The following is a 27,417-nucleotide window of genomic DNA, read 5'->3' as shown; positions in this document are numbered from 1 at the left end:
GTATGTTCATGGCTTCAAATAACCACATCAGTGTCTACCTAGAGAGCAACAATAATAGCTAATATTTCCAGACTACTTACTAGTTATCAGAAACTGCTAAGTACTTTACATGACTTTTCTTGCTCAGTCTCAACAAAAACTGTAACAGCTGGATAGTATTTTATCCTCAGTTTGCAGATAAGGAAACTGAGGCTCAGAAAGCTCAAAGGCAGAAGCAGGGACCTGGCCCCTGGACATTTTAATGGGACCTTGACTCCTCTGGTTGGGCTTGATTAGTTTTGCAGAAATCATTCACACCTCTATCCTAGAAGCAAAAATAATGAGCTGCTTTTAATTTCCTCGACCTCTAAGGATTCCTTTTATAAATAATCACTCAGGAAGGATTTGAAAATCCTGCTGATCATCTGAAGACTGCCGCAGAGCCCCATCCGCTTATAAAAATGGAAATTGCCAGCACTGTAAATGGTTTCCCTTATGGTCAATATTTAGATTTTCCTTTTTAGAACTTTAAAATAAACATTGACTCAGGCAAAATGTCACTTTTTCCCCTGGACAGTCAGTCTTGATACCCACCCGAGGAGCAGACAGTGGGTTTCTCCTTCTGAGTTACGTTTGTGTTCCCTGTGTGTAGTGAGAGCTGTGCGCAGTGACAGAAGGGGGACAGGGCCTGCTGAGATGGTGCTGCCTGGGAATCTGCCCTGCCTACTGAGCAGGACAGGGAGGGTCACTGTGAGGGTTAGAGCAAGGCCTTTAGTTTGCTTTTGTTGTTGGAGATAAAATATTCAAAAAGGATTAGGAAAAGAATCTGACATCAGAGTTCTATCAGAGAATCATACAAGTCTGAGAATATACAATTAGGAAGAAATTTGAAATGTCTGAGCCACATTGCTAAGCCTTGGGAGAAGTCCTTTGGGAAGAAAGGGACACTGACATGAAGACAGAAACTGGGAGTCAGATGGCTGAACAAAGTATATTTATTAAGCTTTTACCTGCTGTGTGCCAGATGCTTTATAGTTATTCAGTCTTCAAAATAGCTACAGGCTTATTATCCCCATTTTATAGATAGAGATATCGAGGCCAAAGATGCGTGATTGGTCCAAAGTTACACAGATGCTAAGTGGTAGAATCAGGGTTGAAACCTAATGTCTTTCTCCAAATATATACAATTGGCCTACATGCACATGAAAAAATGCTCAACATCATTAGCTATCGAGGAAATGAAAATCAAGATGGCAATGATATCAGTTTCACAGCCACTGGGATGGCTTTAGTCAGTAAGGCAGATATTAACAAGAGTTGGGGAGAATGTGGAGAAACTTGAACCCTCACACACAGCTGGTAGGAATGTGAGTGGTCAAGTACTTTGGAAAACAGTCTGATGGTTCCTCAAAAAGCCAAGTAGAGTTACCAAATGACCCAGCAACTCCACTCCTAGGTATATACCCAAGAAAATTGGAAGCATTGTGTCCACATAAAAATTTGCATGTGAATGCTCATAGCATAGTCATTCCTAACAGTGAAAAAGTGGAAACAGCCTACATGTCCATCAGTTGGTAAATGAATAGGGGTGCCTAGGTGGCTCAGTCAGTTAAGCGTCCAACTTCAGCTCAGGTCATGATCTCGTGGTTCACGAGTTGGAGCTCTGCGTCAGGCTCTGTGCTGACAGATCAGAGCCTGGAGCCTGCTTTGGATTCTGTGTCTCCCTCTTCCTCTACTCCTTGCCTGCTCACACTCTGTCTCTCTCTCAAAAAATAAATAAACATTAAATTTTTTTTTTAAAAGATAGGTAAATGAATAAACAAAATGGGGTATATCTAAACAGAGAAATATTAGTCAGCAACAAAAAGAAATGAGGTGCTGACGACTGCTACAGTGTGGACGAACCTTGAAAACATGATATACGAAAGAAGCCAGTTTCAAAGTACCATATACTGATTCTATTTACATGAAATGTCCAGAATAGACAAATCCACAGGGGCCGAAAGTAGAGGGGATGATGTCTAAAGAGTATGGGGTTTCTTTGGGGAGGTAACAAAACTGTTCTAAAATGGATGGTGGTTATGGTTGCATAACTCTGCAAATATACTAAAAGCGATAAAATTGTACACTTCCAGTGAGCTGTATAGTATATACATTATATCTCAATAAAATCTTAAAACAAAAAGACATGTCCTGACCAAGTTCAGTGCTGACCACTGTCCACTGCCTCACGCAGACCTATGCCCTGCAGTCAGGCAGAGCTGGTTTGGGTCCCAGCTTGTCTACCCAACTAGATTGTTCTAGTTTCCTCAGACAAGACCCTTCCATGAGCCTCAGGGCCCAGCTCTATGAAATAGGGGTCAGAGAGTAAATGCAGCTAAATGAGGCAGTGCACAGACAGCATCTAGCTCAGCATCTGTGCACTGCGTGTACCCTATTTATCTTGGTCATGATCAACATCTGTGTAAGATTAAAAGAGAAAGAAGGAAAAACTAGCAAGAATTATTCCATAGCAAAGAGATAACACAAGTGAACATTTTGGTGGATTGTTTTTCTCTTCACAACACAGCAAAGTTTCTTTTTATCCATCCCATTCCATCAATATCAAAGAAACAGCCACTCTAGAGAGAGAGAAATTTTAAGTTTCTTTCAAAAATGGAGTTTCTCCAATACCAGGAGCCAGAAGATCGATCTCCAGGGGAGGGAGGAGTCTCTGAAGGCCTGGAGTCCCAAGCTCTCCAGCCTGCAGCTGACCTTCCCGTCTCCCCCCGTGCACGGGTGCTGAACTTACATTGACTCAAGCAGTTGCATGTACTGCTCGTCTCCTCGGCCTCCTTCCACCTCATGGTCCAGCTTGAGGATGATCTCATTTTCAAACTAAAGCAGTAGGAGACGAAAAATCAATAATAACAACATTAGAAGGCTGAATGTTGAAATTAGTCAATTTGTTATTTTAGCCAAAGCTTTAGGGAGCACCTATCATTTCCCAGCGTTTGTGCCCAGAACCGGGAGTGCAAAACGGAACGGGATGCTGTGCCTGCTTTTAGGAGTTCCCAGAGTACGGGGAGAAGAGGAGTGGATGATAAGTGCTGGAGAGAGAAGGAGGGAGGGGAGGGAGAGAGTGACCACGTGAAGGAAAAGGGCATTTCAAGCAGAGGACACAGCGTGTGCAAAGACATGGAGGTATGTGACAGAGCACTGTATCTTCAGGAAGCGGCACGTTGTCACAGACAGCTGTCTGCCTAGCCTTCCTTTCTCCATACTTTGGTGATCACGCTGGCCCTAATCTTAGTCCTGGGGACACAGATGAGCTACCCATACCTCCCTAGCTCCGGGTGTGGGCATGTGACCCAGGCCTACCTCTTAATCAGTATCTTTCATCATCTAGACACTAAGATTAATAAAGGCTCAGGCTGAGTAAGTGAGACTCAGATCCAAGGCTTTGCTGAAACTCTTAGCAAAGAGTCTGTCTGCTCAACGTGAAGATGGAAGGCTGTAAGCCTGAGGCTGCTGGAGATGGCCATAATAGAAGAGCCCGCCTGGAAATGACGCCAATACAGAGGAGAGTGGAAAAGGGGAGACAGAGAAAGACTGAGCCCCTGAGCCCATCCATACTTGAAGCTCTCATAGGTACATGAGCTGATGCCTCAGAAAGTAGACTGGTGGCAACTGTAGTGGTCAGAGATCAGACTCGGTAAGTTACCTGAACATGAGTATGTACCTATAGTCCCAACATATCCTGGAACATGAAGCCAGAGAACGTTCCATCTCCCCATTTTCACTCTCAAGAAGCATCTCACCCAGTTCAGCTCATGGCTTATGCAATGTTTTGAAGGGCCATACTGTGTCCCTTTGCATGGCTAAAATGTAAAACAGTTTGTACTTTCAATAACATGCCGTGATGAATCCATCCAAATCACGCAGTCTGCTTCTCCTCAGTTTTACCATTAAATACGAAACTGGCATCTGGAGAAGGGAAGAAGGCCGTTGGCAAAGGTCACCAAGGTCTAGGGAGTCTTTGGGTACTCCTGGCTTTTTACCCAGCCTCTCTACTCTCAGACCTTAAAATCTCCCCATGAAGTCTGGAGGTCATATTTAAGGAGGATCATGTCTAAAGGTGATAATGCATGAAAACCAGCCAGCCCCGGATTGGTTCCACTTCACTAAGTGTCAGGTACTTTACACATGAAGAAGTATGTGTAATGCTCTGTGAATGGCAGAGACCTTTTGGCAGGCTCCTTCCAGTGCACAAAGGATCAAGCCCAGTCTAGTTGGTTGGAATCTTTAAGTGATGAAAGGCAGGGGCTGGATTCACTTTTCCCTCAGCTCACATCTGTGGTGCCATTGTTCCCTCACTGTTGTGTGCTGAGGGCCAAAAGAAAGGACAAAAAGCTTGTGCTGATACAGCACAGATGAGAAAATTTCCTGTGAGTTTCCTCAGTCGGGGAAGATTTATGGAAGGAGATACAAAAAAACCTGGAAGACGGGTAGGATTGTGATAAATATGAAAAGGAAGAGCATTCTGGGTAGGAGGAACGGAGTGAATGAAGGTTGTAGATGTAGGAAAGTAGAGAAAAATGAGGAGAGCAGTTAAGAAAGATCAGAGTTCAAGAAGAAAGAAAAGAAAAAAAATTAGAATGAAGACCCAGATGGGGGCCAATTTGATGAGGGTCTGGACTGCCAGTCCACACATGAATCATGTACCTTACATGATGCATTGTATTAAGCATCTTGTATGCATCAAATATTATCCAGACTTAAGGGTTGGGGCTATCATGATTAGAGATGTCTACTGTGCCAAGCTTGGGGCAGGAAGTAATACAGCTAAAGGACTGCAAGCATGGGCTCTGATGTTAGACCATCTGATTTACATGCCTGCTCCATTCCCTCCACCATCTTAGGAAAGCTATCAGGTCTTTCTAATCCCACTTCAGAGTTTATATCAGGCATCAGGGGTCAGCAAACATTTTCTGTAAAGGGCCAGATTGTAAATATTTTAGTCTTTGTGGGTTAGTCAGTCTTTATTACAACTACTCAGCTCTGCTGCTATAACACAAAAGCAACCACAGATAATATATAGACAAATCAGCATGGCTGTATTCTAATAAAACTTTATTTACAAAAACAGGTAACAGGACAGATTTGGCCTGTGGACCCTATCAATATAATAGTGGTCCCTACCACATGGGGTAGTTAGGAGGACTGGAGGAGATTTTATATATAAAGCACCAGGGGAGAGCATAAACTCAAATGTGCATTGGGTTTGCTCATCTGCTTATGATTACTGCTAATGTTATTGTTATTACTGCTGAATGTTACTGGAAAGCAGCTTTATGGGAGAAAAATAGCATTTTTTCCCTTGTCTGAGTTGTTCAGTGTTAAGTGTTGGCATGATTCCTCCTGATGCGATGAACTTTCCTTTAGAGCAGAGAAGTGCATGGGGTAAATAAGCACTTGTCACAAGGTCACAAAGAGCCTGCAGGGAAGGAAATTACAGGGTGCCAGGGGCTGTGCAGAGCTGGATGACGCTGTGCCACGTGTGAGCCCTTCAGGCCAGGTCGGAGAGCGAAGGTTTCAGTCAAGCACATCCCATGACAGACGCCGGCCCGTTTTGTTCCCAAGCAGGCACTGTGCACAGGAGCGGCTATGACCACAGCCTTTGGCATCCAAAAGACTTAGTTTGAGTCTTGCTTTGACTTTTCTCCCCACTATGTGATCTTGGGAAAGTTAATAAGCTTCCTGAGGCTCAATTTTCTCATCTATTACATGAAGATTTAAAACAGCACCTACTGGGGCACCTGGTGGTTCAGTTGGTTGAGCATTCAGCTCTTGATTTTGGCTCAGGTCATGATCCTAGGGTCATGGGATTAAGCCCTGCACCAGGCTCCATTCTGAACATGGAGCCTGCTTAAGATTCTCTCTTTCTCGGGGTGCCTGGGTGGCTCAGTCGGTTAAGCGCCCGACTTTTGGTTTCGGCTAAAGTCATAATCTCATGGTTTGTGAGTTCAAGCCCTGCATTGGGCTCCACGCTGACAGCATGGAGAGTTCTTGGCATTCTCTCTCTCTCTCCCCCTCTCTCTGTCCCTTCCCATTTCTGCTCTCTCTCTCAAAATAAATACACTTTGAAAAATGAAAAAAAATTCTCTCTCTCTCTTCCTCTGCCCCTCCCCTAATGGTATGTACATGCTTCTCTCTCTCTCTCTCTCTCTCTCTCTCAAAAACTTAAAAATAAATAAATAAATAAAACAGCAGCTACTTAGAGTAGTGTTGGGAGAAGTTAATGGGAAAATACACGGGAAAGGCTAGCGTGGTACTTGGCACATAGTAAGTGCTCAATAATTGTTATCATGACACTGTCAACATTGCCATTGTCAACAGTATCACCATCTCAATTAGTCTTTATGATAGCCAAGGGAGATAGATATCCTCATTTTTATTTTTTAAATGAGAAAACTGAGGCAAAGTGGAATCTTTGTCTTGCGTTTCAAAGCATGGATGGACTTGACCTAGAGCAGGCCCAAGGGTCCAGCATATGCTCTCACACATACACTGTGCCATGCCACTGTGCAGAGCTTAAAACAAAGGTCTGGCTCCTCCAAATCAATTCCATTTTCTCCACAGCTGCACAGCTGCATCACACTGTTGACTCCTCACCCTACCCCTGCAAGGGGGATATTTGTTAAGGAGCATCTGCAGGTTACTTTCGCAGAAGTCAATGCTACAGAGGCCCACCAGGAATCTTAAGAGGCCCTACTCAGGAAAAAGGAAGTGAACTCTAAGAGCCCAGCCCTCCCGAGTGGACCTCCCTCCTCCAGCAGAATGACTCATGCGGGCCTCACGTTTGCATCATGCCTTCCCCAAATTGCTTTTGTGACCTCTCCTTACTACTTTAGAACATCTTGGCTATTTTCCTTATTTGTTTGCCTAGAATCCAGGTGAAGTGTGAAATTTAGGGAACAAGAGCCCTTCTTCAAATGTCTGGTTCTGACTTTGACTTCGTATGGGAGGGGCAGAGATAGTGTGAAAGGCCAGGATGGCAGAGTGATAGGGATAGAACTGGCACCAGTAAGTCAGCCCGTGGCCTCCTTTGTTAGTGAAATGCTGGTTGTCCAGGGGTGGCTGGAAGCAGACTTGGGGGAAAGCTGGAGAAGATAGTGTCACATGAGAAGGGATGCTTTAGGGAGTCAGTGCAGCTTCCTAATTTTCTTTGAGTTATCTTGTCTCCGCCTGCTCCAGATCATTGCCTGTGGAGCTTGGGTTTGGGAACCTATAATGGTATTATGATATTCATTTTACAGATGAAGAAGCTGGGCTTGAAAGAGGTTAAATAACTTACCAAATTTATTCAGCACACAAGTAGCAAGTCTATCTAACTCCAAAGCACACTGGCCAGAACACAGTAGGTGCCCAGTATATATTTATTGAATCGATTGTTCTTTTCTTCATTATATTCTAAGCCATCTGAAGCACCCCCTTACTCTAAGCCAAGACTCCATTTCAGGGGATCTGCTCAACTGATATCTCTGTCCATTAATTCATTTATCGAGCAATTATTGAGCTCATGCTGAGTCCCAGGTGCTGTTCTAGGTGCTATCAAATGCTGTTACCTCTTCCATCTCTGAGAGGAGTTTTCTCTAGGACATCTCGCCTGCTATGGCTCAGACCCTCAGGCTGATTGTGCCACAGTCCTGTTCTACAATCTGTAAAATAGGCAATCACTCTCCTCAGTCTCTAGGCCCCAGGACTCTGACTCTTTGCCACCATCTTCACCCAGACACCCCAAAACCCCTCCCTGCACAAAAAATTGGCCAGGAAAACAGCTGGTCTACCCAGCCTCTGGGGATTACTCAAGCAATCATCAGCTACCCTCATTACCCTAAATGATGAAAATATTCACTGGAATGTTCCTCCCTGTGCTAAGGCTTTTCCTCTGAAATGTGGAAGGATGCAGGTCTAAATGCTTCCATTCATCCTGGGAACATTGACATGGTTCTCACCCACACTCATGACAGGCACTTGACAAGTTCAGGAATGAGAGACTAGCCTTGGCCCCAGAAAATCTCACGGTCTTGTGATAGAGAGAGATCTATGAGCAGATCGTCATGCAGTGTGGGTCAAGTGATATGCCTGAGCCTCACTTAGGTAGGTCAAGACACATTTCACACTGACTGGGCATGAATGTGGCAAGCCAAGGCTCCTTTTGCCAAAACTGTCCTGTCCATTGCCCCACCAAGGAGTAACAGTGTGCCAGGGATAGGACATTCAGTCTGAGTCACAGGATAGGAATGCCTGAGATGGTCTTGGGTGAAGTGCTGTACTTATGAGGTGTAAAGGTTATCAGTCAAATGCATCAGCTATCTAATTTGGGCTACAAGAGAAGACAGGGAAATCTGGCAATGAAGTTGCAAAAAAACTCAGAGCAGAGAAAGAGATTGCCCCAGAGCCTCCTTTTCCCCACCCCCACACCCCCTTAGGCCCATCAGTGTTTAACCCCCTCCTGTCCCAGTTCCAGCCCATGCACATCCTGCTTGAGCCCATCTGTCTTTTGCATCCAGATGAACCACTGCCTCCAGAAGCAGGAAGGGCCATCTCAAAATGTGAGGCCTCAGCTGAAGGATGAGTAGAATCTCTTCAGGTGAAGAAATCAAAGGAAGAGCCTGAGCAAAAGCAGGGCGGCGAGAAAACCACAAGATGTTGTGTCCCTGACCAGAGGCAGGGGTCCTGCTAACTTTTCCTTTGGGTTCTACTATTTCCTTTGAGAAACTCAAATTTTAGAAAGGAAAGCCTACCTGTCACCTTCTAGAAACCTAGTTTTTAGCTGATAATTTTGGCATCATTCCCTAATGCTAGTTTGCATGCAAGACCTCCTGGATTTCAGACCCAGTGCTGGGGTTTGCTCTGGATTTGGCCATCAGGGCTGCTTGGGGCTCCTAGGGGACTGGCATCCTCCTTCCCTGGGAAAACCTTCATGGCTGCTTACTCTGAACCAAGCAGTCGTGCCTGGATCTGCTCACCCCACAGCTGAGCTCCTACCAATCACACCAGCTGTTTTTTTCATGGGAAGCTGCCCCATTAGTCAGCTTGATTGTGCTGTCTCTTTTGATAAGGGAGAAATTAAGAGAAGCAATTGGGGAACATTATTACGATGAACACATGCTTCGAGTGAGGAGTCCAAGGATGACCCCCATTCATAGAAAACAGGTGGGTGGATGTCATGGGGATGCCACAATAAGGAAATCCTTTCAGGAAAAAAATATCACATTCAGGCAAGCCTCTGAAGGCCACCAAATACAACTGTCAGGTTGTAATCCAGAAATGATGGGCTTGCTTGTTTTTTTAAACATTGCATACTATCAGGTACTTGGTGTTTCCTTTGCACACCTGCCCCTAGGACATCTTCTGAGCCAGCTGGTGCACACGCCTCTGGAGGGTGTACTGATCTGAGAGTAAGTATGATGTCCTTCATGTCACATTGTGTGCCCTCTACGTGTTTCCAAGCTTCACATAGTTGGCGTCCCCCTTAAAAGTCAGCCGACTGCAAACTGCCTTCAATACCCAATCAAGTGTTTCACCTTCTACTCCCCCTTATCCCAACTGGTTGGATATGGTATCTTTCTTTATCTGAACTCCTCAACCTGATTTCTTTTCAGGCTCTTTGCTGAAAGAGGGGACAGCTGGTCACTAGCCTTTCTGGGACTAGAAAGCTCCTGCTAATTAATCCCTGGGCAGAAGAGTACTCTCTCACACTGATATCATCAGAACTAACTACAGATCTTTCTCAGCTTATAATGAGGTTATGTCTGATAAACCCATTGTAAGTTGAAAATATAGTTAATTCAAAAATGCATTTAATATCCCTAACCCACTGCAGCCCAGCCTACCTTAAACATGTTCAGGACACTAACATTAGCCTATAGTTGGGCGAAATCATCTAATGCAAAACCTATTTTATAATAAAATGTTGGTCAGCTCATGGAATTTACTGAATACTTTACTGAAAATGAGAAATAGAATGGTTATGTGGGCATAGAATGGTTCTAAGTAAATCTGTTGTTTACCCTCATGGTCACGTGTTTACCCTCATGACTGACTGGGAGCTGTGGCTCACTGCTGCTGCCCAGCACACGACAGAGAATCTACTGCCTACCACTAGCTCAGGAAAAGACCAAAGTTCAAAATTCAAAGTAAGGTTTCTACTGAATGTGTATCACTTTCACACCATTGTTAAGTCCAAATACCGTAAATCGAACCATTATAAGTCGGGGACCACCTGTAGTCTCTTTTTCTCCTTAGAACAATGTTTTCCAAAGTGATTGGCAGAATGGCACATCCAATTGATGTTTCTTACACAAATAAGTTTGAGAAACTGGGCAAGTCTGTTTACTGTGGAATGCCTCAGTGCTTTGACTATGTTAATGTGCACTGGAGATCTCTAAGAGGGGTTACCATATGCAGTGGATTCCAAAGGTATTTAATTTCCAAACCCTCTTCCCTAGAGCATCTGGTTGGATTAGTGCTCTATGGAACATATTTTGAGAAAGCACTAATGAAGAGGATGCCATTCATTCTTTCACTCAGGCAACATTTACTGTGACAATACCAGGGACGGGATGATGCAGTGGGCACAGCATGGTTTGGGGACTGTAGTGACTTGTGTGTTGCAGCCTCTGCCCCACCTCTTTGTTGATGTGTGACTTCAGGCAAGTGACTTCACCTCTCTAAGCTTCGGTATTTTCTTTTTTTTTTTTTAATTTTTTTTAAACTTTTTTTAAATTTTATTTTTGAGACAGAGAGAGACAGAGCATGAACGGGGGAGGGTCAGAGAGAGGGAGACACAGAATCTGAAACAGGCTCCAGGCTCTGAGCTATCAGCACAGAGCCTGACGCGGGGCTCGAACTCACGGACCGCGAGATCATGACCTGAGCCGAAGTCGGATGCTTAACCGAACGAGCCACCCAGGCACCCCTCTAAGCTTCGGTATTTTCATCTGTAAAATGGGTATCATAATGCTACCTAACTCTCTATAGGGTTGCAATAAACAAGATCACAGGAACTAATGCATGGAAAGTACTGATGGTGTGCCTGATACATAGTAAGCACCCAGTTAATGGCAGTCATTTTTGTCATCATCATTATCATCATCACCTTTATTAGATAAGGTTGAGGAAGATGCAGAAAATGCTCAGAAATGAGTATAACACAAGGCAGTATATAATCATCATACCTCAGACAGATAAAATGATGTAGGAATGGAGAGAAAAGGTCTCTTAAAGGACACAGGACTGCACTGGACTTTGCAGGATCAGTAGGAGTTTAGGTGATGGCAGGCAGAACTGTGAACATGGCAGAGCGTAGAAAGAAGGAGAAATGCATGGAGGAGGACATTGACGGAGATAACTCAATTCACGTGAGCTGCAGGAAATAGCTGGGGAACAGGTTGGGGGGGTGGGGAATGAGGTAGGCATAATGGCTGAAAGGGCTGAGTGAAGAGCAAGGAAGGCCCTGAATGCAAGCATAAGGGTTTGCACTTTACTGGGTGAGGATTAGAGAACCAGTAAGCCAGAGAGGGGAGAGATCTGTAAGGATTTTAAGGAAACACAGTTTGGAATCTGTTGCTTTTTAAGTACCTGTCTTAAGGGGAACTGTTGGGTGGCAGGTGATGGTCTCCAGTGAGAGGCAAAAACGCTGGGGGAGGGGGAGAAAGAGCCTGTAAGGGGTAGAACCAGGTGGGAAGGTGTGGCGGAGAGGACAGCGGGGCAAGATTTGAGGGAACCTCAGCAGAGGCAGTCTGACAAGACTTGAAGACCGACCTTCCTGAGCTGGGTGAAACTACAAAACACTGCCAGGAGCCTGTTGTGGAAATGGGTGCTTATTCCACTGTCAGAAGCTTCTACAGTGACTGGGCCCAGCGAGCAGTCCTCATCCTTCAAGTCTGATGGGACTTTTAATGAAAACATTTGGCCAATGACACTTGCATTGCACACAAGTTGTCCACTCCCTCCATGCTGGGGAAAGCCTCCTACTGCCACCGCAGATCCACAAGTCTCTCCTGAGCAACAGGCCTTTGACTCCATTTGCTGTCATTTTCACTCATGGCTGAGTGTGACTCCTGGGAAGCTCAGATCCTTCTAGACAATATAGAGCCTCCAAGTTGTCCCAGAAGAGAAAGAGCTGGACAGAGGCCGGTGTGAGATGAAGGCAGGTGGGAGGGGCAGGCTCTTTGGACACACCTCGAGGGAACTCTTAGGTAGGGAAGTATGGTCCTTGTACTATTGAGAAAGGGACCAAGCTGATACCCAGCAAGAAAGCACATTTTCATCTTGGCCTTCGGCAGCAAAGCATGATAAAATAGTGACCTAATCCAATCTGCCAGCTCATTCTGGGCACATGAATAATGTCCCTTGCCTACTGTCAAGCCCCTGAATGAAGCCCAGGCAGATGGAACGAGGATATCATTATGGGGAAATGGGCTGGGGATTAGGGAGGATGGCATGGGTTTCCAGCCTCATTTTTTACCTTTTTGAAATCCCCACTCCTTTGATATTCACACAGCATCATGTCGAAGAAGATTGGTATGGTGGCTTTCCGGAGCTCAGCCTCAGGGATAAGTGTCATCTCTAATATAGGTCCCACCATGCCTGGGATGAAGCAGATTTTGTTCTGGCCTGTAAGAGAAGAGGGGCATGGACACATAAAACAGTTTTCATGATGCACAGATCCTCCTCAGACCAAGCCTGTGGAAAGGAAAAGAAGGGAGGCAGAATAGTAAAAACAATAGTTAACACATATATGGTTGTTTATGGGAGCCTGGCACCATTTTGAACACTTTACATATATTAACTTCTGTAAGAGGCACATGCATCATCCAGAACGAGCTGTTATTAAGGATAATAACATGGGTTTGTGGAAAGCATGTCACGGCTTACAAGGGTTTTCACCTGCATGATCTCCTTGGCAAATGGAGCCCTGATGCAATATGTTAGTGACGGCCAATCACAGGGATATTTGAAACTATGCCTGTCTACATCACACACCATGTTTCTGAGATTGGAAAACATGCTTTTACCAACTATTTCATGAAACAGGAAAAGCAAAATTTGCTGCTAAGAATCTGCTACTAATAGTATGGTCAGCGGAATAGTGAAGCACTCCCACACCCTTCCCCTTAAGGGAACAGTATGGCCAATGCAATAGTGAGTGGAATGGTGAGGCATTCCTGTGAACTGCCTGTTGCTCTTGGCATTCTAGCTATACTGGCCTGCTTCCGGTGTCACAAACTCACTTTGTGTCCTTCACTGCCAGGCCTATGCACACAGTGCTCCTTTGTTGAGAACAGTTTTTCCTGTCTGTGCCCCAACACCCCCATTGCCACCTGGGTTTCCCTGGAAGGGTCCCACTGGATAGATATGTTGAGAAAAGCCCCCAGCGCGTGCCTTCCCACCCCAGGTAATAGACCCTCCGCACTGGCTTCTTGTGTTGTGCCTTCTCCCCCAACTTTGCAATTATGGCTTTATTTGTGAAATAATATGATAACTATCTGCCTCCTCCATTTCACGAGAGTAGAGACAATGTCTGTTCTCACTGTTGTACCTATGGCACTGAGTACAGAACATATTAGATGCTCAATACATGTCTGTTGAATGAGGAAATCAATTTCCTGACCTAACTAGCTATATGACTTGGATATACATCTTTATAAAAATGCAAAAGCAATACGTATACACACCTGTTGAGAAGACCATGTGAAAATATACCTGTGTATACTTAGCACAGAGCCTGGAAGAATCAGCATTTAGGGGCACAGGTAGTATGGTACAGTGGTTAAGGGCACTGATCCTAGAGCTAGAATTGCCTGAATTTGTAAACTGACTCCACCATCAACTGCTGTAAGATATTAGACAAGTTGATCTCACCACTTGGGGCCTCAGTGTCCTCACCTGTAACCCGGGAGAATAAGAGTATTTATTTGATAGGCTTGTTGTGAAGAATAAACGGATTTTTACCAAGTGCCCAGGACAGTGCTTGGCATGTGGCACACTTTACACAGAGTTACCTACTACTGTTCTGGTGTGTGGCCAGAATGAACCATCAAGGGAAGCCTTGTTGAGCCGGAACTAAGCAGACTACTCAGAATACACATGAGAGAGGCACGGTGAGGGGCACTTAGGAGTCGCAGGGATTTCCCGGAAAGTGAGGGCAAGCGTATCCAGGTCACCCTATCATCAAAGCTGATGCTCGGGTGTTCCATCAGCAGCTGCCACTTCAGAGCCTCAGAGCCCAACCTGGAGCAGAGAGCTCCTGCGGGCGCAGAAACTCGGGTGGTATGGCGCACAGCCTGGTGCTGTTGCTTTCGATTAAAGTTCAGAAAAGGAGCCAAGAGGGAAACTGCAAGAAAATGAATTTTCATGTAGCCTAAAATGAGGCTTAATGCTCAAGTATTTCCCCAGAATTCAGATAAAAAAGGCATCATCCTAGGACTACCTTCGGCTAGTGAGAACGAAATGGTGAAGTCAGGCTGAGAGTTTTGTGAAATATAAAGACACTTTCCCAGGATATCTGCTTCATTTTATGATGCATTTGGATTACACTTGAGCTTGCAGTCTTCGTTTTGGCCCAAATAGAAAAGAAAAAAAATTGTACATTGTAGCAGGTTTATAGTAATTGCTAATCTAGGTTTTTGATTTCGTCCTTCAAGATCCTTTAAACCCACAGTGGGGTTTTAAAATTCAAAGTCAAGTGCAATAATAAGTAGAAAGTAAATGGGAAACTGTCAGATAAGCCACCACGGAATGGAGAAATTGCTTATGCAACAAAGGCCTTTAGAATACTGGAGGGCATTGGGTATGATAAGGATATATTTAAGATGGTTTAAAATAAAGAGCGGACATGCTGTAGACCAAGGATTTCTTAGATACTTTTGACCTCCATTCTTTGCAGTCAGTTGAAGAGATGTTTGGAAGAATCGGGGAAATGGAGAAAGATGCTGATCTCTAAATACAGTGTGAGCTGAATGCCCCTTACAATGCTCTGTGAAGAAATTTTATTCATTTACATCAAAAGCAGAATTTCAGCACATTGGATTTTGTGTTCAAATAATCTGAATGTGTGGATATGTGTGTCTTTATATACACAGACACGCATACACGTGCGCGCGCGTGCACACACACACACACACACACACACACACATTTGTAGTTAACTGGATGCAAACTCATTCGGAACAAAAAAAGATCCTCATTCAAGAGACACACCTGCTGCCGTATTCCAAAAAAGGCAAGGCAAGGAATCAGTAAGAGGGTCTTTTTTCATATAATGGAAGCTGAATCTCACCGAGCACAGATACCAATTAGAAAAGGCTTTTAAAGTGCCAATAAGCCAGCAGGATAAATCCACATGCCAAATTACATAGGCTTTGGGAAAGGCTCTGGTGGTAATGAGAGCGCAGAGAAGAGCTTCGGTGTGTGGGTGGAAAGGAATCCTGTGTGTTCTCGGGCCTGGGTTTCTAATCTGTGCAATGGCCTCATCTCTCACACCTCTCAGGAGGAGACTGGTATCAGGGCACTAAGAAGATGACCTGACAGAAAAGGAAGAGGGAGGAAGGGAGCGGCGAGGGAAGGGGGAGAAAGAGACCATTGTTGTGAATCTGCTGAGACCAGAGTAGAGTCAGTCACTGACCTTGTGAGGCTGATACGAACAGAAGGGGCACTCTTTTGGAGAGAAGATGGCTCTCCAAAGGTGGACACAGACTCTGGAATGAACAGGGATGTGGACAGGTCATGACCTCCTGGATTTCAGAGTCCTGCATCCTCCCTGGGACTCTGAAGTAAAGCTGGGCCGACCCAGAAAGATCACCCATTCAGTTCCAAAGGGGAAGAGAGAACACAGATCTCTGCTGCTCTGGCTCAGGCTTGGAAAAGCTCCCTTCTGGCACTGCTCTGAGACAGGCAGTCTGTTTGCTCCTCATCGTTCAGCACACACCCAGCTCCAGCTTCCCCCCAGGCCTTGGAGAATCGCTGAGCCCTACAATCAGGTCCCACTGTGGCCACTCCATGGCCCCGTGGCTTTGTGCCTGTCATTTAACTTCCCTGAGCCTCTGTGATCTCATCTGTAAAATGGAGATAAAAATAATCCCTGCTTGGTAGGATTGTTGAGAAGCTTAAAAGAGTTCATATAAACAGAGGGCTCTGCAGAGTGGCTCATTAGAAAGGCTCAGGAAGTACTGATGTTGACAGTGGTGATGATGATGGTGAGTACTATAAGCTCAGCCTCTGCTGGATTCTGGAAAAAGTAACATATAAAGACATGTTGCAATGCATGGAGCTTCCTAGAGCTTTGCACGGAACATTTTATGCCTATCAGTTTACTTGTTCACCTCCAGAGCAAAGAGCTGGCATGGGGAGAGAGGGTCAGGATGGATTTACCTTTTCTCCCAGGGCTGACACTCACAACCCTGCAGACCCTTCTTTATCCCATCTAAATATTTCATAATCTGTCCTCAAAGATGTTTGAAAAACTCCAATCTGACCACGTTGATCCACAGTTTACAATCCTTCCGTGGCTTCTGTTGCCCTTGGGACCCAGCTCTGCAGGCCCGTTTGGTTCAATGCTCCTGCTCTGTACCATTCATCTCTCCTCTTGCCTGCCTGTCCTCCCTCCAAGTCTGGCTCCATGCCTCAGGCACACTCTGTTCCTCCTCCTTGGGCCTGCATATAGGTCCTCCTCTGGCCACCATGCTTTCCCTTCCCTCTCCCTGACCCCATTTCTACACTGAACCCTACCTCCACCTGTCCCCACAAATAAACCCCACTCATTCTCTAACATCATTCTATCAAATACGGAAGCTACAGCCACATGTATCTTTTGAGTGCTTGAGACTAGTCCAGGTTGAGATGTGCTGTTGAGTATAAAAAGCCCACTAGATTTCAAAGAATGAGTTCTGGAAACCAAAAACAAAAGTTAACACATCTCAATAATGTTTCGTATTGATTGCATGCTGAAATGATAACACTTTGGAATACGGGGTTACATCAAATATATTGTAACATTAATCTCACTATTTCATTTTGCTTTTTAAAAACTTTGCATTTAGACAGGTGGCTCACATTCCAGTTTCAGAGGATAGGACTGCTGTGGAGCGAAGGCTCCACACTATTCCTCATCGAGGCCATCCTCGGCTCACTCATGAGACTGTCTTTTACAGAGTCTCCAGCTGCCCCAAACTTCTGCTCTGCAGCAATCCCCTTTGACCATAACAAGATAGCTCTGCAATCAGTAGGTTGCTATTCAGTGCAATGATCACGAGTCTATGAAGTCAAGGGCTCTATCACGAACCTGTTTCCAGTTGTAACTCCAGCCAGAGGCATAGTGTCTGGCATTTAGAGGATGCTCATATTAGTTTCCTGTTGCTGCTGTTATAAATCACCACAAACTTAGTGGCTTAACACAAACAAACTTACTATCTTATACTTCTGGATGTCAGAAGTCTGAAATGGGTTTCATTGAACTAAGATCAAAGTGTGAGCAGGGCTGAGTTCCTTCTGGAGGGTCTTAGGAAGAAACTATGTACTTTCCTCTTGCAGCTTCTAGAAGCTACCTACATTCCTTGCCTCCTGGTCTCTTCCTCCATCTTCAAAGCCAGAAGTGCATCTTCTTTAAATCCCTCTCTGACTCTCCTGACTCCTTTTATTCACTTCTAAGGACCTTGTGGTTGCATTGGGTCCACCTGGACGGTCCAGCATACTCTCACCATCTGCAAAATTCTTAATCATGTCTGAGAAGTCCACTTTGTAAGGTAATATATACACTGGATCTAGGGATTAGGACATTAACATCTTAGGGGAAATGTTATTCAGCCTACCACAATATTTTGCTCAATATTTGCTATTCAATGAGTAAATCAATATTCAGTTGGATACATGGATGGATGGATGCCTCCCTATTTCCATTTTCTATTTCCTGCCAGCAGCTTCCTCCAAACCTAAGAAGCCATGCTTGTGTAGGCTGGTTGCTCTCCTGGAATACCTGTCCTTTCCCCTCTTTCTTTCAGTCTGGACATGGGCCAGACTGGGGTCTCATTCAAGAGCCATTTTCCCGAGTGGATCCATCCTTACTGCCCTTGCCTACCTCCCATTTACTTGAACTCTTGAGTCTCTACCACACACTTCACGTTAAAGAACACATCTCAGTTTGTTCTTCAAATTCTTAGTTTGTTCTACTCTTAGGACTAGATGGTGCCTCTTCTTAGAAAGGTGGGGACTGTCCCTTATCCTTCTCCAATTCTCCCACCCTTCCCTGGAGCCTAGTGCTAAGCTGGGCACTCTGTACATGCTTAAAAAGTAAAGGCCCAGTTGATCTCATGGCTCTGCCAGTAGCAACCTCCCCACAGACGAGGCCATGATGCCAGTCGCTTGAATTTGTCTTTCTTCCCCATGAAGACTGTTAACCCCGCAGCCTGACATTAACCCAAGTGAATGTGGGATGGTAAAGTGCAGCAAAGTCATTTTGGCAAAATGTGCATTGCTTCACTTCAAGCAGAAATCAAATGTTGTGATGTTATACCATCAGGAAACGTACATTACATTTGGCATAGTCCCATTCCAAAAACACAAATGGCATTAACCTCTTAGTGCTCTGGCCCTGGTAACAAGATGTGGTCCTTCTCTCCATCAAAACCTCCCACAAGTAACCTCTGTCACAAAAGCACACACAAACACAGAGACATGCACACACACGTATTTGTCTAGGCTTTTCTCTGAAGAATGTTAAATAATCTTTAAGCCTGAGATTATCTTTGCAATTAGCTATCTTATCATCACAGGATTGCTCAAATCTTTCCTGATGAGAAGAAGAAGATGATGATGATACTGATGATCATGGTGATGATGCCCTGATTGCTTTGGGCATTAAAACAAAATTTAAAAGGTTAGTATGCATTATGATTTACTCATTATCAGTAGTCTTGGAAAAACAGTTCACTATTTCACACTCTTTGAAAATAATTTGCATATTCTGAAAAAATATTAGTCAGAATATTGGACTTGGGAAGAGACAGGTTCTTTCACTTCAGCTGAATCACTGATTTGTTGACCTTGGGAATGTCCTTGTGCCTCTCTGGGCCTTAGTGAGCTCCCCTATAAAATGGGGGGGTTGAATTGGATGATGTATCAGTTAGGGATGTAACATAAATCTGATTACCATGGCTACACTGAGTAAGTTTTGCATTAGTTTTCTTCCTTAACAAGAAGTCAAAAGATGGTCAGTCCTGAGCTACTCCCCCATCCTTAGCCTATGACTTTTGTCTTCATAGCTTCAAACTGGATACTGTACATCCAAGCATCTTGTTTTCCAGAAAGGAAGAAGGGGAAAGTCTATGGGCAAAAAATGTGTTGTGCTCATTGAATTTGTCCCCTTCCCTTTTTTGTTTTAAATTGGACAAAAAGGATTTCCTGAAGCCCCAACAAGTTTGTTTCTGTTGATTCTCTTTGGACAGAGATGGGTCATATGGCCATCACCTATGATAGGATGTTGTTAACTGAGCAAATCGTGATCATGAAAAAAAAAAAAAAAAAAAAAACAAAAAACCTAGGGTTCAGTTAACCAGGAAGAAGGGAAGAATGGTATTGTGTGGGTTCTCAGCTGTGTCTGCCACAGACAGCTTCTAAGTTTCACTTGGTCTTGGATATTCCATAAATTGTACTTTAAAACCTATCATTATCTACTACATTGGTCTCTAGTGTATACAGTGCTTAGTCCTGGTTTGGATTATCAGGTTAACCTCATTAGCATACTAGGAGAATGCATGTTAATGCCAGCATCTAGTAGAACACAAGGCGGGGTGGGGATGGGAAACTATCCATTCATTCTGCCTCCTCTTTCTGTTCACTTATGCCTGAAGGAAGACAGCTGAGGAGGAAGGCATCTATGTAACTAATAAGTAACAGGAAAATCCCTTCAGGCTGATGTACTTTCCTCTTTATGGAAGCCCAGGCCAAGAGGTGAGGAGGGTGGCCATCTTTGCAAGAGATCCTTCACTTCTTGTTTTATTCAGTGGACATCAGTGACTTTGACCACCAACCCCCCCCCAAAAAAAAAAAACTCCATAAACATCTTACTTTGGGAAAATATACCCCCTTCAATGGACATAGACTTGGTGGGACCATCAAGGGAGAGGTCATCCAAGGAAGGCCAATAGAATGACATCCTCTGGGGACTGGATCTTTAAACAGGGTGATGCCTGAATGGAACATACTAAAGGCAAAGTTGTGCCACCTCCCCTGGATCCTAAAGTGGCTCTGACCCTGTCCTTCACAGCCTGGTTCTCCTTGCCCTTCTGGTAAGTACCTTCTTTGATTAAGGCAGGCACAGTCAGTTTCTCTTTCTTGCAACCCCAAACCCTAATAAGTATATCTTTTTTTTTAAATGTTTATTTATTTTTGAGTTGAGAGAGAAGAGAGAGAGAGCGCCAGCAGGGGAGGGGCGGAGAGAGAAGACACAGAATCCGAAGCAGGTTCCCGGCTCTGAGCTGCCAGCACAGAGCCCAACATGGGGCTTGAACTCATGAACCGTGAGATCATGACCTGAGCCGAAGTCGGATGCTTAACCGACTGAGCCACCCAGGCGCCCCACAAGTATATCTTTTAATTGCAGTAATTCATTATTTGTATTTGCAAATAGCAAGGAGTCTGCAATACTTCAGGACAGACACTCAGGCCAGGGTCCTTGTCCTGAATCTGCTTCTTAATCCACCATCTGACTTTGTACATACCTCTTCACCTCTTTGTGCCTCAGTTTCCTCACAGGTAAAGTGGTGGGTTGGATTAGACCCATAACTTCACACCCTTCTCTGAAGTGCTTCAGGATCTTTCCCCAGAAAATCTTCAGGGGTCCACATGGGAGCTCAGGTGTGGCCCATTATAATGGGCTCTGGGCCCCCCACCCCACTTTAGTTAGAACAGCTTGGCTTTCAACCAACTTATGTATTGAGCAGGAGATTCTCTTTTTTTTATTGGCCCTCAGCTAAAAATAAACGTTAGAAAAATTCTGGACAATATGATCTCTAAAGGGCCCTTCCAGCTCTGATGTTCTGTGGAATTCTAAGCAGGTGGAATATTTGGTAACATCTTTCCATTCATCAGCATAATTGGGAGTGCAGGAACGTCTGCCAAAACATAATCTATATCTAAATAAAATCTTCTGTGTGCAAAACAACGGCAATGAAGGACATTCAGGAAAGAGCAGCCTGTGTGGAAAAGCTAGAGACAAACAAAGCGCAGATCCGGGTTTTGCAGTTCTGGCAACGGCTGGGGTGTCGGTGTGGGAAAGGAAGCCCACCGCGGCTTTACCTCGTCTCTGCCGTTGTGAAGCAAAGAGTGCAAGGTCAAACGCAAACCGAAGCCGGGCCACTCATGTTTCACTGGCACATGCAATGTTTTTAAAACTTCCGATTAGTTATCATCAATATTTAGAAATTGGAAAATGCATTTAAAAAATTTGTTTCCTGGCTTCTTTTGAAAAACTGGAAGATGGGGACATCACTGGCCTTGCTTTCTAACAGGATGGCAATGAATCAGATCAGAACGGCAGCTGCCCCTTCCACTGGGGGTATGTTTGCTTGACTTCGTTCCAGGCCAGCTACTTCCTCCCATATTCCTGACCCTGAGGCCATGTGCTGACTATTAGGTAGCCGTGCACTTGCACTATCCTTTTTTTTTTTTTCCTATTGAAGAATAATGGTCAATGACACATAAAATATTTCTTATATCCCTGTCCTTTTCCAAAGTGGAGAAATAAAAGACCGATAAAGGCATGCTTTTCTAGAAAAATACGGCAGAGACAGTATTTCTTTACAGCAGTGGTTTTCAAATAGGGGTGGTTTTGCACATCCCTTTCCCCCTCCCCACGGACATTTGGCAATGTCTACAGACTTTTTGGATTGTAACAACTAGGGAGTAGGGAGGATGCTGTTGGCATCTAGTGAGTAGAGGTCGGGGATGCTATTAAATATCTTGCAGTGCACAGGGCATCCATACAACAAAGAATTATCCAACTCCAAATGTTGACAGGACCCTGTGTTATGGATGTCTATGGGTTTAACATATCCCAGCCCCTTCACTCTTTTACATTACCTGCCTGGGCCCTGCCCTATAGGCCTGGTGCTAATGATTAAAGAGGCATAACAGGAAAATTAGGTTCTGTCCTGATGGGGCAAGGATGAAAATGATGATAAAAATTCTGACCATGGGTATGGCCTCCATGGCTTTACTCTCTCAGTTTTTACTCTTATGAAACTCATAAGTGCGCTGGGAGAAGGTGCTATTTCCCCAGATTCTACCCAGTGTCACTCAGTCCCCTTGCTTTGGACCTCACAGCTTGTAAATGACAGGGCAAGGCCCAAGGCGGGTATGTGGCAGTCTGTTCTGGTCCTGGTTGTCCAGGCCACCCTTTGATTTTGTAAAGCAATTCATAGCCCTTCTGGTACCAGTGTGTGCTCTTAACCCAAGTCTGATGCTGCCAGAGACGACAGAACCCAGACTGATGGCCTATCCACTGTGCTTCCCCTGCAGTGAATGGACCTTGCTGGAAAGGGCAAGAAACTGCTGTCCAGGAAACCCGAAGGGAACTGAAAGACATTAAAACCTCTGGGGAAGCAAGAAGCAATGTCAGGAGAGGTAATTTAGGTTGAATCCGAAAACTAGGCACAGTCCCTGTGAGTGTCTCCTCTGAAGATGGCTACATCCAAGCCCAGGGCAGAGTAGATCAGCAGCAGAGAGTCAAGAAGGGCACAGGAAAATTGGAGATGAAAATAGTTCATTACTTGTAACTACATTAATCTATCCACCTATCCATTCATCCTTTCAACACTTATATTTATGGAGCAGGATTCAGGCCTGAGGCAAGGTGTGTGGCCCCTGTCCTTGTGGGATCAAAACCAAGCTCTGGGCCTTGCAGCTGTTTGATCTCAAGCAAGTTACTTCCCTCTCTGAGTTTCCTGATCAATAAAAGGAGGGGGCATTTTTCCATCTTGCAGAAGGTGACTGAAGATTAAATAAGATCTCCTTAGCACAGGGCTGACTCAGACTCTCAATAAATGTCTCCTGATTCCATCTCCAGTTCCTTCCATCCACGGGTACCACACAGTTCACACATGAGTCCTGTAGCTCACTGGGACAAGGGTGGCTTCTGGGGTCACCCTCCGGCTCACATCATGTCACAAAAGACCCTCATCTTCCACAGAGCCAATTCTCCTCCGTGGGGTTGGAGGGTCTTTTGTACATCACAACATCACTTAAGAAACTGGAGGTGGAAGGGCACACCAGTCAGCAGGAAGCATGCATGTGATGTGTGAGAACATGAGTTCCCTCAGCAGTCCTGCCCTTCCTCCTTTTTGTAAATTCCAATTTGACTTCTTAAGCCCTCAGGGGCATCAAGCAAGATCTGCGGCTGTTTGGGGGCAGGACACGGGGATGGGCACTCTCTCTCATCAGGCGCTTATTAAGGACCCAGGATGCACACAGTGATAAACTGTTATTTCAAGCTCCCACCACTGAAACCCCTGTGGCCCTCTAACAGATGGTCTTCTAGAAGGAGCTTGGCGTGTGCAGATGTGTCTGTCTGGATGCATGGGCCTACTCACCAAGCTTGTACCACATATCACGGATGGAGAAGCCAATTAGCCGTCTCATGTCCCCATACCTATGAGAAACAACAAATGTCTGCTTCAGTCTCCATCTCAGAGATTTCCATGAAGCCCCCACTTCAAGGAGATCCAAACATTCAACCTACTTATTCAGGATTTTGTTGTATTTGGCGTGCGAGAACTGCTCCAGCTGCAGAGAATCCTGAGTGATAAAAGCCACCGCCAGATGAAAATAGTTGTTCCACAGCTGTAAATGAAGGAGTAGAGAATAGTCATGGAGAGGGTCTGAAGTGGGAAAGCATATTAAATGCTGGGTAATGTGAACAATTTATGAAAATGGCAGAAGATAGTGGCAGAACCAGTTTAATTCTGTGCACTGCAATTTTCTAACTGGCATGGACTCTGAAATTAACATCCTGGCCAAACCAAGGACAATGGATGGATTTCTCTAGGCACTGACCAGGTCCCCAGTCTGGTGACAGGGGAGGGTTTTAGGGCTGCTTTTGAAAAATTGCTTCATTTTGTGTTTTGAAAGACAAACAACTTGCGCAAGCTGAGTGCCCTGGTAGAATTAGAGGTTGATGAGGGATATGTATTTCTGGAAGTCCTCCCTAATCCACCTGATAGCTCATAGGACCAGCCTGAAACCCATTCTGTCTTAGAATATTTTGCCTCCTCCTTCCCCTTAGGTCAATAGTTTCAAGGTATGGCCCCGGACCACTAGCAACAGCATCACCTGGGAACTTGTTAGAAATGCAAATTATCTGGGGCGCTGGGATGGCTCAGTCAGGCTCTTGATTTTGGCTCAGGGCATGATCTCACTGTTCATGGGTTTGAGCCCCACATTGGTCTCTGTGCTGACAATGCAGGGCCTGTCTGGGATTCTCTGTCCCCCCATCTCTCTATCCACTCTCCCTCTCCCTCTCTCTCTCTCTCAAAAAATAAATAGACATTAAACAAAAAAAGAAACGCAAATTCTCTGGCTCTACCCTAGACCTACTGAATCAGACTCTGAAATCTGTGTGTTCATAAGCACTCTGGGTAATTCTGATGTTCATTTGAGTTCAAGAACCTCTGAGGGCCTGGTTTATAGGTAGGCTCGTTGTAATTACAATACTTACATGATCAGTTGGTGCTAAACACTAGGGCTAATACAAGACATCACTCCACTGGCTTTTGTTAAAATAGAACCAGCAAAGCATTCTGCACATGGCAAGTGCTCCAAAATATTGGCTGCAGTGATAACGATATTGATACAATCTACAGAACCTGAGAAATGGAGCCTTAGTGAACCCATCTGCAAAAGGGGTACCCCCTGTACCCATTGCAGAGACCTAGTAGTAAAGGTTACATGAGATGATGTTTTTAAAGGGCTATATATATTGATTCCTTTGGTAGCAGAGGAAATAGTACAACCTGGCTCCCTGAGTGCTCAGGGCTATTATTATAAGATGACAAGCCCCTATAAGGAGCAGATGGTGGGGGGAACTTTGCTGCACAAACTTATCCACTTTCAGCCCCCTCTCAACACTGACTAGCAAGAAGAAGGGTAACACTAGCTAGGGAAATCACTCACCATTGAGACTTTCATCCTTAATTCAAAGATATTCATTGGAGGTTTCAGATGGCCAAGACTAAGTAAAAGGCAGCTTTACCCTTGATAACATCATTACTGCTGCCCAGAGTGTTGCTTTCAAATGGGCTTATGCTTCCAGTTTCAGAAAGAAGAAAACAAGTATTTCATTTTTACCATGGGCCAGGCACTTTCCCATACATCCCTCCTTTTATCTCTTAAAACCTGGTAGCTATCATTAGTCCCCTTTTACAGATGAAGATAATGCGGCTTGGAGGGGTTAGGTATTTTTCCAAAGGTCACTCAGTTTGTTATATATACAGTAGATCTGGAATTTGAACTCAGGCCTTCTGATCAAAGTTGAGGACTCTTTCTACACACCATGGTCAGTCTTTGCCTGAAGATGCATTAATACATTTTTTTATTGAACACCTTCTACACGCTAGGCATTGTCGTCATGTGGGCATAGGGAGTGCACATACACAGACAGCAGTCCCTACCCCCGTGGGGCTCACATTCTGTGGGCAGAAAAAGTTTTTCTTTTTTGAAATTTATCTCCCAGGGTCCGAAAGACCAAGCCGCTCCTGGAGTACAAAGAAGCAAACTACTGGCTTGTGGAGTCCATCAAGTCAACTCTCCACACAGAGACCAGAGGATCTTCTTTTTTTTTTTTTTTTTTTTTTTTTTTTCAACGTTTTTTTTTAATTTTATTTTTGGGACAGAGAGAGACAGAGCATGAATGGGGGAGGGGCAGAGAGAGAGGGAGACACAGAATTGGAAACAGGCTCCAGGCTCCGAGCCATCAGCCCAGAGCCTGACGCGGGGCTCGAACTCACTGACCGCGAGATCGTGACCTGGCTGAAGTCGGACGCTTAACCGACTGCGCCACCCAGGCGCCCCCAGAGGATCTTCTTAAAACAAGGTGGGTTTGAAAAAAAAAAAAAAAAAAAAAAAAACGAAGGTGGGTTCTATCACTCCCTACCTCAACATCCTTCAAAGGCTTCCCATAAGAATCACATCTCAAGCTCTCCTGTTTCCGTAGTAACACTGCTTATCCAAACACACTATACAGGTCAGTTCTCCTGGCCACTCTGGCTGTCCTTCCTCCTGGTGCCCCCATGACTTGCAGGTTCTGAAAATGTGTTGCTTTGGTCTGCCTAAGCACAGCTAATACCTCCCCCCATTTAAGATCAGATGGAACAACAATCCAAGGAAACAGAAAACCCGGTCAAAGGGCATGGTAAGTGTTATTTTGAAGGTGATAAATTCCTGATTTCAGGAAAATTCCGTAAGAATAATTAGGGCACAATAAGAACAAAGATAGGACAAAGTAAGTTGCATTGCTATTACTTTCAAAAACCATTCCAGAAGTGTCCCCTCAACACATCTGAGAACACACAGACACGTCAAATCTAGAGCCTCTTGCTAGCCTCTGTCCTGACTTAGTCCTTCAGAAATGTTTTCTCTGCCACCCCATTCCTGTTATATATAATCCATATATCATAACATTCACTTTTTAGAGTATAGAATTCAATAGTTTTCAGTATATTCACAAAAGGTAATACAACCATCCCCACTATTAGCAGTCATTCCCCATTCTTGTCTCCCCCTTAGCCCCTGGAAATCACTAATCTACTTTCTGTCCCTGTGGATTTGCTCAATCTGACATTTCATAGAAAGGGAATAATAAAATATGTAACCTTTCATGTCTGGCTTCTTTCACTAAGCATAATGTTTTTCAAGGTTCATCTGTGCTGTCACATGTATCAGTACTTCACTTATTTTTATTGCTGAATACTAATTTATCATATGGATATACCACATTTTACTTACCCATTCATCCATTGACTGACATTTGTGTTGTTGCCACATTTTGGCTATTATGAATAATGTATCTATGAATTTCTACATACAAGTGTTTGCATGGATGTATGTTTTCAATTCTGATGTGTACATGCTTAGAAATGAACCTGATTTTCCTTTGTCTTCCCTCCTTGAAGATCTTTGTGAGTTATGAGATCATAGATCTTATGCCTCTTTTTTCTTAGTAGATCAGAAATGTGCCCCTAGGTATCTCATCCACAGGCCCAGCCCAGTTTTGCCCAGAGAGCTATGTGGAACCAATTTTGGAACTGAGGGAAGTCTGTCATGGTGAGTGGCTCTATACAATAACCTGAGAGGTGAGCAGTGGCCAAAGCAGACACTTCTGGGTGCTCATAATGCCTCTGC

General features: G+C 44.5%; 1 protein-coding gene and 1 long non-coding RNA gene across 7 annotated transcripts in view; one reads left to right on the top strand and one right to left on the bottom strand.

The window, feature by feature from the left end:
- Nucleotides 1–27,417, bottom strand: part of DOCK2 (dedicator of cytokinesis 2) — a 418,519-nt gene that overhangs the window by 48,460 nt on the left and 342,642 nt on the right. For all 5 annotated transcript variants that reach the window (XR_009610788.3, XM_060634987.3, XM_060634989.3 and 2 more), the window contains 4 exons: nucleotides 23,762–23,862; nucleotides 23,613–23,671; nucleotides 12,497–12,645; nucleotides 2,771–2,856 (listed from right to left, as the gene is read on the bottom strand). Coding sequence is in view for 4 of the 5 variants with exons in the window: in XM_060634987.3 (XP_060490970.1) it covers nucleotides 2,771–2,856; nucleotides 12,497–12,645; nucleotides 23,613–23,671; nucleotides 23,762–23,862 (395 nt within the window). In the remaining variant the exon portion in view is untranslated. The remainder of the gene's footprint in view (nucleotides 1–2,770; nucleotides 2,857–12,496; nucleotides 12,646–23,612; nucleotides 23,672–23,761; nucleotides 23,863–27,417) is intronic.
- Nucleotides 14,893–25,851, top strand: LOC132680981 (uncharacterized). Of its 2 annotated transcripts, XR_009610790.2 has the most exons (4): nucleotides 14,893–14,981; nucleotides 18,798–18,901; nucleotides 22,543–22,647; nucleotides 25,751–25,851. It is a non-coding gene; the product is annotated as an uncharacterized LOC132680981 (long non-coding RNA). The 2 variants fall into 2 exon arrangements; XR_009610791.2 differs by lacking the exon at nucleotides 22,543–22,647.

The sequence above is a fragment of the Panthera onca genome, chromosome A1 (assembly GCF_046562875.1).
Source record: "Panthera onca isolate mPanOnc1 chromosome A1, mPanOnc1 haplotype 2, whole genome shotgun sequence".
Lineage (NCBI taxonomy): Eukaryota > Metazoa > Chordata > Mammalia > Carnivora > Felidae > Panthera > Panthera onca.
This window is presented reverse-complemented; position numbering and strand designations above follow the sequence as displayed.